Source organism: Medicago sativa, chromosome 8, assembly GCF_051527215.1.
Source record: "Medicago sativa cultivar Bolivia chromosome 8, Bolivia_mono, whole genome shotgun sequence".
NCBI classification, from domain to species: Eukaryota; Viridiplantae; Streptophyta; class Magnoliopsida; order Fabales; family Fabaceae; genus Medicago; species Medicago sativa.
The window spans coordinates 59,426,887-59,438,425 of NC_140756.1; the positions used below are offsets into that span (position 1 = coordinate 59,426,887).

Consider the following 11,539-nt stretch of genomic DNA (forward strand, 5'->3'; position numbering starts at 1 on the left):
AGCCTAAAGCCTCTTGCAAACTCTTCCAAAATCTAGAAGTAAATCTTGGATCTCTATCTGACACGATGCTTGAAGGAACACCATGCAATTTCACTATGTCTCGAATATAAATCTCTGCCAACTGAGCCACAGGAAAACTAATATTAATCGGAAGGAAATGTGCCGACTTCGTCAATTTGTCAACAATCACCCAAATAGCGTCATTTCCCTTAGGAGTATTCGGCAAACTTGTCACAAAATCCATGGATATACTATCCCATTTCCATTCTGGTACATCTAACGGTGTCATCAACCCAGCAGGTTTCTGATGCTCTACCTTCGACTTCTGACAAATCAAACAAGAGTACACAAATTGTGCCACATCACGTTTCAATCCTGACCACCAAAACAGCTTCTTTAAATCATGATACATCTTTGTAGCTCCCGGATGAATGCTCAAGCTACTCCTATGACTCTCTTCCAGAATCATCCTTTTTATCTCATCATTGTCTGGAATACAAATCCTACCTCGGAACCTCAACACACCTTGATCATCGACTTTAAAGTCACCATCTTCAGTTTGATTACTAGCAACCAACAAGTCCACAAACTTAACATCAACCTTCTGTGCATCTCTAATACTTTTCAAGAAATCGTTATCAATTTTCAGCATTCCTAACTTAACGCTCCGAGACGACATTTCACAAACTAAGCTCATATCTCTAAACTGTTCAAGTAACTCAAATTCCTTCACCATCATAGCAGACATATGTAAACTCTTCCTACTTAAGGCATCCGCAACAACATTAGCTTTACCCGGATGGTAATTCAAACTAAAGTCATAATCCTTCAACAATTCGAGCCACCGTCGCTGTCGCATATTCAATTCTTTCTGATCAAACAAATACTTCAAGCTCTTGTGATCACTAAACACCTCAAATCTCGAACCATACAAGTAATGTCTCCAAATCTTAAGGACAAATACGACTGCAGCTAACTCAAGGTCATGAGTAGGATAGTTTCGTTCATGAGTTCTCAACTGTCTTGATGCATAAGCAACAACTTTACCATCTTGCATAAGTACACCGCCTAAGCCCAATTTGGACGCATCACAATACACTGCAAAAGGTTCATCAGGTTTTGGCAAAATCAAAACTGGAGCCGTCGTCAAACGCTTCTTCAATTCATTAAAACTGTTCTCACAATGAACATCCCACACAAAGGTTTTACCTTTACACGTCAACTGTGTTAACGGAAGTGCCAACTTAGAAAATCATTCTATAAATCTTCGATAGTATCCTGCCAAACCCAAAAAGCTTCTAATCTCTGTAACCGACTTAGGAGTCTCCCATTGTGATACTGCTTCAACTTTAGATGGATCAACTGCAATACCACTACTAGAAATAACATGGCCCAGAAAACTTACTTCATTCAACCAGAATTCACACTTAGACAATTTAGCATACAACTTCTTCTCTTTCAGCACTAGCAAGACAATCTTCAAACGTTCCGCATGTTCTTCTTCTGTCTTAAAGTAAATCAACATATCATCGATGAACACAACCACGAAGCTATCCAAAAATGCATGAAAAATGTGATTCATAAATAATTCATGTCATATCATAATATAACAATATCAAATGATAATAAACAACATCTTAAAACATCATATTCATCAATCATAAACAACTTCATATAACATCGTATTTAAACATCAACAATAATTCACTATGTATCTTTGTAAAAACATAATAAATTAACCACAACATATTTTCATGTCAAACCAAAACTATTGGAAAGATATCACAAATATCAACAACTTTCATGTTTACAACAAAGATCAATTCAAAACAGAAACATATGAACAAAATGCAAAAACATGAAACAGAGAATGCTGTCACCGTACAATTTCGCTAAGACCTCCCTGTAGTATTTTAATCATAACTCAAAGACCAAACATCATTTTCACGTCAAATCAAAGCCACTAGAAAGCTAACAAAATTATCTAAAACTTTCATGTTTACTCCTAAGACCAATTCTGCACCGATCAATTCCATTTTTAATATCAAAATACGGGCTGAATGCAGATTTTCTCCAAGTTTCACCTAATCTCATGGTTCTAACCTCAAAACTACTTCCAATAATCATCCTATGGATTATCTAAGGTCTGTACATAATTTCTACATCAATTCAATAAGTTTTCATCTTCTAATCATCAAATCTCTCTCAAAACCCTAATTCTCAAATTCTCACAAACTCTCCCCAACTTGTTAGATGTAATCTAATGATTTAACAACTTAATATTAATGTAAGATAGTCTCACCCTCACACAATTTGCAACTTATCACTCACTGCTTAATTCTCAATAGATAGTGACGCCATCAACGAAAACATCAAAATTCCATCACGTGCTAACTACTTCAGCTGCTTAGTAGACAAAAACTCTGCTCCACTTTCTTCTTCGGCTGAAGAAGAGTACACCGACTTACTAAAACAATTAATACGAACATGGTCGTACTCCAACCAGTTCATACTAAGGGTTAAACAACAAACAACAAACATGACAACTTAAATACAGTACAAAACTGTAAAATGACACTACGCGACTCAACTACTTGGCCGGACGGACCGACCTGCTCTGATACCAATTGTAACACCCCGTTTTCCCAACATAAAAATTTCATTTAAAATCAGAGTATTTTGATCACAACGGAATGTCACATACTTCATTTAAATCATAAAACGGATAATAATAATTATCCTTCAAATTCAACATCATGAAAATCTTAAAATTGTTGCAGCGGAAAATAGTTCAACATCTAAAAGTCTTGGCACGCAGGCCTTATTGGAAAATCTCATAAATTAGTTCATAAAAGAGACACGTAAGGAATAGAAGTAAAAGCAAGCCCCCATCCCGTTACGTATCAGAGCACCTAGACACCAACAAAGAGTCCACTCATGAACGCCTCTAATCTTTATTACCTGCACATTACCCACGGTCGAGGCAACATATACGCAGAAGGGGTGAGATTTCATAATCAATACATTAAGCATATAATCCAAATAAAATGCATTTAACAACTTAAACATTAATAACATATCAACAATTAACAATTAGCACATTTTTCATTACATAACAAATACAATCATCAAATACCATTACTAATTTTCATCACAAATCATCCTTGACCATGCAACTCTATCAACTCAACAACAACTTAACAACACGACTCATCTTTGACCATGCAACTCTATCAACTCAACAACAACTTAACAACACGACTCATCTTTGACCATGCAACTCTATCAACTCGACAACATCTTGACAACTTAAGCATCATGAACCTCTTGATATGCAAATGCATGTGGTACCATTCAACAACAAAATGAGCATAATAGGCTCTTCAACGTGTGAGCACAAAGGCTGCCGGGCCTAAAGCCCCCAACTTTAATGAGCACAAAGGCTGCCGGGCCTAAAGCCCCCAACTTTAATGAGTATGCAATGAACTCAACTTCCAACAACTTAGACAACGACGTGTACAACTCATACGACTCATAAATCATGGACGACTTCTTAAATTCCAACAACATAGACCGACTCATGCAACCTCAAGACACTAACAGTCGACAACAGAAAACAGCAGCAACATACAACAATTAACAACGCTTGAATGTGTTAACATTCACATAAAGAATTAATTACATCAATATAAATATCATAAAACATCATTATAGCATTCATGCAGCAACACTTCTAGTGTCAGTCACCATAACAGACTTCTGGAGCTTATGAAAGCATCCTAAACAGCTCTCTAACTTACTTCTAAGGTTATCTCAAGACTACACGTGCGAAAGGATCGCATCGGGACAATTTTGGGCAACTAACAGCCTAACTCGCAGTGGCGAGTAACTTCACTCGCAATGGCGAGCAAAGTGTGCGTTCTGGGTTCCTACGTATTTACTCGCAGTGGCGAGTTATTCTGCTCGCAGTTGCGAGCTCACAGGTCACTCGCAGTTGCGAGTTGTGCTGCTCGCAGTTGCGAGTTCTGGGTTCTAGCTCGCAGATGCGAGTGTTCTTGCTCGCAGGTGCGAGCGATGAATGTCAGTACGGCCAGAAACCTAAAAATTCCAACTTTTCACTTAATCTCCTAATTTTATCCTCAATTCAACATCTAATTATCATCTTATGGTGTATCTAAGTTCTGTACACTAATTTAACATCAACCTAACATCTTTTCATGAATCAATCATCAAATTCGGTCTTAAACCTGATTTCCAATTCTCACCAAAACTTAATCTAATCATGCTAAATTCATCCTATAGAATCATACTCTTAATAATATTGAAAATTAGTCTCACCCTTACCTTGTAATTGCAGAATCGATAGCCTCTCCCTCTGGTTCTCCTCTTCTGACTTTTCTCCCTTTTCTCCAAAAGCGTTTCACGTAAAAACGTTTCCCACTTATGTCTGTATTATTTATTTACTCTTATTACTCATCTCACCTATAAACTTACTCTTTCCACCTCACAGCCCAACTTCTAATATTTTTATTTTATTTCTAATATCTTATTTTATTTAATAATAAAATAAGTCATAACAACATAGCAACTTCACCACAACAAAATACTCCACATTATGCAGTTATAAATCATATAACCCACTCAACTTCATGAATCATAAAATTCACACATATCAATCATGAAAATCACGTAAATCATATATATAAATATATTTTTAAATAATCGAATAATTAAGACGGGCGTTACATTACGTTTCCCCCAAATTCTCACAGTGAAAACTTCATTTCTTACTCTCAACCAAAAGTCTTCTTCCATAATCAAACTCCATTTCTCATTCTCAATCGAAAGTCTCCTTCCATAATCAAATTCAAGGATCCATGTTCAAGCTTCTCTATGTTTGTTGCGATAAGGTCATGGTTGTGATGCGAAGATGAAATAGGTCGAAGATGGTTTAGTGAAGAAGAAAGTTGTGAGGAAGAAATCATCATCAAATCGACGAGACATGGTCAATGGAAATAGAGCTGTCAATTGAGCCCCAAATTTCAAAGCCCACTTGAAAAAGCCCCCACCAAGCCCACTAAATTAAAGCCCCTAATTGAACAAAATTATTTGGGGCCAAGCCCACTATAAAATCAACTTATTTGTGGGCCTAAAAAAAGGCCACATTAATTTTTTTTTGGTAAAAAAATTCTGGTAAATTTTTTTTCTGGGGTAAAAAAAAAATTTATGGTAATTTTTTTTTGGGGTAAAAAATTCCGGTAAATTTTTTCTCTGGGGTAAATTTTTTTTTTACGGTACAAAACCCTTTTTTTATGGGTAAAAAAATCCGGTAAATTTTTTTCTAGGGTAAAAAATTTTTTTTACGGTACATTTTTTTTTGGGGTAAAAAAATTCCGGTAAATTTTTTTTCTGGGGTAAAATTTTTTTTTTTTACGGTAAAAATTTTTTTCGGTAAAAAATATTTTTTTTGGGGTAACTTTTTTTTAAATAAAAAAGTTTAAAAAAATTGTTTATAGAAATTTTGGGGCTTGGGGGCTTTTTGATTTTTTTATTTGTGGCCTTGCATCAATGTGGGCCTTTTTGTTTTGTGAATTTTCAAGCCCCCTTACTATGTGGGCTGGGGCCAAAACTTCAAGGCCCCATGATATTGACGGCTCTAAATGGAAATATGTGACAAGAATACATCAAAGTAAATGTTCTTTTGTTTGTTTTCATTTGATTATTAACCGGAAAACACATGTTAGCTATTTTTTGAATAATAAATGGTTAGTGGAAGTATTGAATATTGTATATAATTAGGAACGTTTTAAAGAAATGATAAATTTATATGTTTTATATGTATAAAATCGTATGAATACATTATGAATACAGTAAAAAATCGGTATTAAATTGTATTTAATCTTTTTTAGGATTGTTGAGAACCACTCATTTAAGATAGGCTTTCACCACAAAAGAGTACTCCCTCCGTTTCAAAATGAGGGTCGTTTTAGGTGTTTACACACATATTAAGAAATGTAATGATTAAAAGAAAGAGAATGGTTATTTTACCAAATTATCCTTATTAACTATTGGTTAGTTTTAAAAGTAATATTTTGGAAGTAGTGTGCAGAGTATTAATTGGAGGGTACAATTGAAAAGAAAAAGTTATTATTGCATTGGAAACTGAAAGTGACATTCATTTTGAAACATTTTTTTTGGCTAAAGCGACACTCATTTTGAAACGGAGGGAGTATTTCATTTCGGGTTAAATATGTTTTTGGTCCCTATAAATATATCAACTTTTCGTTTTAGTCCCTCTGAAATTTTCCTTCAACTTTTAGTCCCTATAAAATATTCAATCACTACTTTTGGTCCCTATTTTTAATTTAATTTTTGTATTTTTTAATAAAATTGTGCAGAAATGTGTAAAATATTTTAAAAAAAAAGTCCAAAAAAAATTAGAATTTTTCAACAAAACACAAATTAAATATGAATTTTTAACCTTAAAAAATACAAAAATTCATATTAAATTCATGTTTTGCTAAAAAATTCTAATTTTTTTAAGGAGAGAATCTTATAATATTATGAATTTTTCTGCAAAATTTTATTCGAAAATATGAATTCTACATATGATTTTACTTTAAAGGAGGGACCAAAAGTAAAGATTGAAAAATTTTTAGGGACTAAAAGTTGAAGAAAATTTTTAGAGGGACTAAAACGAAAAGTTGACATATTTATAGGGACCAAAAACATATTTAACCCTTTCATTTCTGACCTTATGATTGCTTATAAGAAGGGTGAAATCTATGAATTTTGGGGTGAGTGGGACATAGATGAGATAAACCTCGTAGATTTAGACAAACTAAACAGAGAAATTGGTGTTGTAGGGGATTACAAGTTGTGGTATGTTAATCAAGGTACAAATTTAAGTGATGGTCTTAGGCTGTTGAAAACTGACAAAGATGTCATTAGATTCATAAATGAGCATAAGAATGAGGTAGGTGTTGAGTTTTATGTTGAAACCTCGGACATGGAAGGAATTGTTAATAAGTATGAGAGTGATGTTGAAGAGGTTGTTGTAGTAGATAAAGGGAAGGGTTCAGCTGAAGTTGATGATGATTATGAATCAGATCCTGAGTGCATTGGTGATGAAAAGGGAGAGGAACAATCTGAATCTGAATATGGAAGTATTGATGGGGTATCAATTGATGACAATGATTATGATGAAGATTGGGAGTGGACATTTGTGTCACCTAAGCAAACCTTGAGTCCAACTCATGTTAGTGAATCATCCAACTCTCGTAAGAATTTGGTTGGTGTTGAACAATCTAGGAATCCTGGTGTAACAAGTCTGTTAGATCTTGAAGATGAGAATGGGGAGTCAGATTATCTAGAAAGTTCTGAGTCATCTAATAAGATACTGATAAGAAAAATTTGTGTAAGTTTAAGTTGTATGAAAATGATGAACCAATGATATATGAGAAGGGTCAGATATTTACACTGCTGAGTTAGTAAAAAATTATGTCAAGAGACATAATTTCTACCCAAGAGAGTATAGAAAGATGATTGAACTTGAGAGTGAGTAAAAAAAAAATACGACTTGACAATTTCTACCCAAGAGACCATAATTTAGAAGATTAAGAATAAGATCAAGATTTATTACTTTTTTTTTTCTTAAGGTAAAAGTTAACACTTTTAGAAGTTTACTTTTTCTAAAATTAACCAACACTTCAAAATTACTCTTAATCAAGAAAACTTTTCTAACCTTAATCAATGTTATCTTATTTTAAACTAACCTTGAATTATAATTATTATTAATGTTTTTATCATTAAATTTTAAAGAATTTGACAAAGTCTCGTTTGTTTTTATGTCGTTTCCCAAACTTCTTTTAGTCTGTTAAAACTTAAAACGCGCGGTTCAAAATTATCACCAATATCATAAACATTATTTTCTATTGTTTCTGAGTCAAAACAAGTCATAATACATCCATTGTTTTTAACGTTAAAAACAATGGCTGCATTATGATTTATTTTAACTCAGAAACAATGAAAAATAATATTGTTGATAAATTTTAACAGACTTAAAGAATAGTTGTTGTACTATATTGTTAGCCTGTTAACGGGCTAAAAACATAGTACAACAACTATTCTTCTAAACTTCTTAAAAATATTGGATAAGAGTATATGACTCATCTATGTCAAAATAAATAAAAAGTATAGAGGTTAATTTTATTTTTTTATTTATGCATGTATTTGCTTAGTTTCACTAAAAGTCCATCCGACATATATATTTGTTTCTAAAGTTTTTCATTCTAGAAATGGTATCTTTAGTGTCTAAAGATCCTTTGTTACTACTAACAAATCATGTATTAGACTAAAAGTAGCAACAAAGGTTCAAATTTTAAGATTCCCTTAAAATTACGAAAAGTAGGAAAATTCAGCCATTTTAAATACTACACACCAAAAACAAGCTATTTTTCTAAAGTCCATGACTATACTATAACCTATGAGTCTAATAAATCACTTTATAGCATTTTTGTTTTACACAACTCACATAATTATATTTTGTTAGTGATTGAAAAATCAAAGTTCAATATGTCCATATGTATATATAGGTGGAGGTGAAATAACTTTAAAATTAAATAAAAAAAGGAACGGAGTAATTGAAAGAACGAAGGTAAGATAAGTTTAATAAAATATTCTAGTTTATTTCAATATCAATAAAACCGTACTAATCAATTTTCTTTTACTAAACAGGAATATATTTGTTTTTTTTTTCTTCATAAATAGTTCTTGTGATTGTGATGATACTGGATTAGATCATCAAATGAAAAATGGAATAAAATAGGTACAATATTCTCTTAAAGCATCAAACCACTTTAGATGAAATAGACAATGAGAATAAAATAGGTACATCTCATTTCATATGTTGTGAATGAAATATAGTTTTAAAGAAAATACATCCTACTATGTTCTTGTCTGCTACATAGTTTCTTTATGAGTTTGTATCTAAAACTAAGTTAAGTATCCGGGAAATAAATTTAAAGAAAGAATGACCCATAATTCTCAAAAGGTCATGAACATAAAATGGTAGGGAAAGTGGATTTTAAACAAAAGATCATGGTTATTTGCATAACTCACAAACATTTAACAAGAAAAGGTGAGAAATGATGTGTTCGTGAGTAATTACTACAATGTTTTGATTTTGTGATCATTTACATATTTTGTAAGTAATGGAAATCAAATTCAAAGAAAGAGTAGAGGTTTTATGAGTTATTACCTTTCTCAAGGTTCTTGGAATTTTATTTTGTAGAAGAGAGAAGAAAGAATAGAAAATAACAAAGAGAGAAGAGGTAATAAGAGAGGAGATAGAAGAATGAAGAGAAAGTGAAGAGAGAGAACGAGAAAGAAGAGAGAAGATGAAATGAGAGAATGATAGGAAGTGTGAATGAGCTACTTTGATTTAGATACATATGCATAATATTTATAAAAGAATTAGTGAATGACCTACTTTGGTTTGGATACATATATGCATATATTTATACAAGAATTGGAATATGTAAGTGTGTTACCGTGTGAGGATAAGATGAAAGTAGATATTTTCTCACCAAAAGATAATCTTAGTTACCCTTGTGTCCTCTAATTAATATCATTTCTATCAATATTCCCTTAAATCATAAATAATTAGTCACTTCTAAAAACTCATCATAATTATTTGCTCACATTTATTTGTATAACACGTCACTTAATTTTAAATAATCGCAGTCGACATTGATACGTGATACCGATAAAATGTTTAAAATCATTTTTGCTGATAAAATAACCCTTTTCATCCAAGTATTCTATATGACGTGATCTTATGAGAAAATTTCCGACGAGGAAATTAATTATACAGCATGATATGTCGTAAATAGTTTCATAGTAAACGAGGTTCGTTCATAAATTTACGCCCGGCCAAATTGTTGTCTATTGAAGAGCTTGAAAATCGTGCGTGATTCAGAAAAATTTCTAAAATTTCACCACGGGTCACTGATGTAAGAAAAACACTAAAATATTCAAGTAGCGATAAAAATTCATCGTCAAAGGTATTATTTACTTTTATTGGATCATAATTTAAAATAGACAAAGTAACATAATATTATATTATTAATATTTATTTATTTTTAAAACTAGGGGTCTTACATCGTTCAATGTTTGCACCGTTAAACCCACTTGTGTTATCCTGAGAGTGTGCTTGGGACTTTGAGAGTGTGCTTCAAGGTTTCAGGTTCGATTATCTCCGGTGTCAATTTAAGTTGGCTAATTTAGTTTTTTTTAAAATGTTTGCACCGTTTCCATTGCAGATTTTAAATATTTATATCTGCATAAACAAATTTTATATACATATATGACAAAATCCGATATGATAAAATATTGGAAACTCAGGATTTTTTTTAAAGATTTGGAAACTTATGATTATTTTCAATATATAAACATTATATTTACGAAAATTTATTAAACTTGTAACAAACATAGACATGTATATTTCTATCATTCTTTTTTTTTTTTTGAAGAAACCAAAATGGAATATATTCACAATAACCAAAGCTCCTCCTTAGCACAAGGTGTGCCAAGGAGGACACTTAAAATACAAAATGTCTGTCAAGTAATTGAAGAACAAAAGCAGGCATTAGCCGATACCCAGACAAAGTAACGGGTTCGACCGCCACTGCTGACAACCATACACAAATGCGGCATTATTAGCGCGCAACAACCAATAGGAGTGGAACTTAACCTTGTCCACCAAATCCTGTATAGGTGTAACAATATTGTTAAAGAATCTATTGTTGTGTTCTTTCCAGATAATCCAAACACATAGAATCTATTTCTATCATTCTATTATCAGAAATCTAAGAATATAACTTGAAACAAACGCACCCTGTTCAAATTTGATCACAAAAGATAGAAACTAAAATATTACATTTGATTTCACAATATATTAGTAGAGTTATCTTAAAAGAGAGTTATGTTAAAAGATAGCTCGTGTCTTTTTCTAATCAATATATATTTTTATTTGTATTTGAATGTATTTTTAATTTTATTTTAATGTATGAGCTTGTTTTAATAAAATATTTTTATTTTCATTAAAATTTAATAAAGTTATATTGAAAAATCATAAACTGTTAAAATTGTTAACTCGATTGATACCAATCAAACCTTTCTTGAAATTATTACCCTATAGTATAACAAAATAAATGGAGAGTATTTTCCAGTTTAATTTCTTGAAATTATTACCCTATAGTATAACAAAATAAATGGAGAGTATTTTCCAGTTTAAAACGTTTAAAACATACAAACTTTTTTTATATGATTAATTATAAAGTTTTCTCGTAAAAAGAACCCGGGTCTCCTAAATTCTCAAAAAAAGGTCAAAAAAAATTCCATTGCCGGGAATCGAACCCGGGTCTCCTGGGTGAAAGCCAGATATCCTAACCGCTGGACGACAATGGAAGATGTGTTACTTCTTTGACATGTTACTATATATAGAATATAACATGATAAATCCTCTCGAATCTGATTC

The 11,539-nt window shown here is 32.0% G+C and overlaps 1 protein-coding gene, 1 long non-coding RNA gene and 1 other non-coding gene across 3 annotated transcripts; 1 reads left to right on the top strand and 2 right to left on the bottom strand.

Annotated features, from left to right (window-relative positions):
• Window positions 1-2,677: 2,677 nt before the first annotated feature.
• Window positions 2,678-4,882, bottom strand: LOC146900035 (uncharacterized). Its single transcript, XR_015023584.1, has 2 exons — window positions 4,345-4,882; window positions 2,678-2,961 (listed from the first exon to the last, which is right to left on the bottom strand). It is a non-coding gene; the product is annotated as an uncharacterized LOC146900035 (long non-coding RNA).
• Window positions 4,883-6,757: 1,875 nt separating this feature from the next.
• Window positions 6,758-7,453, top strand: LOC146900036 (uncharacterized). Its single transcript, XM_085736897.1, has one exon. The coding sequence runs from the start codon at window positions 6,758-6,760 to the stop codon at window positions 7,451-7,453; it is 696 nt and encodes a 231-aa protein (XP_085593023.1).
• Window positions 7,454-11,397: 3,944 nt separating this feature from the next.
• On the bottom strand, window positions 11,398-11,469 carry TRNAE-UUC (transfer RNA glutamic acid (anticodon UUC)). The gene has a single exon. It is a non-coding gene; the product is annotated as a tRNA-Glu (tRNA).
• Window positions 11,470-11,539: the final 70 nt, after the last annotated feature.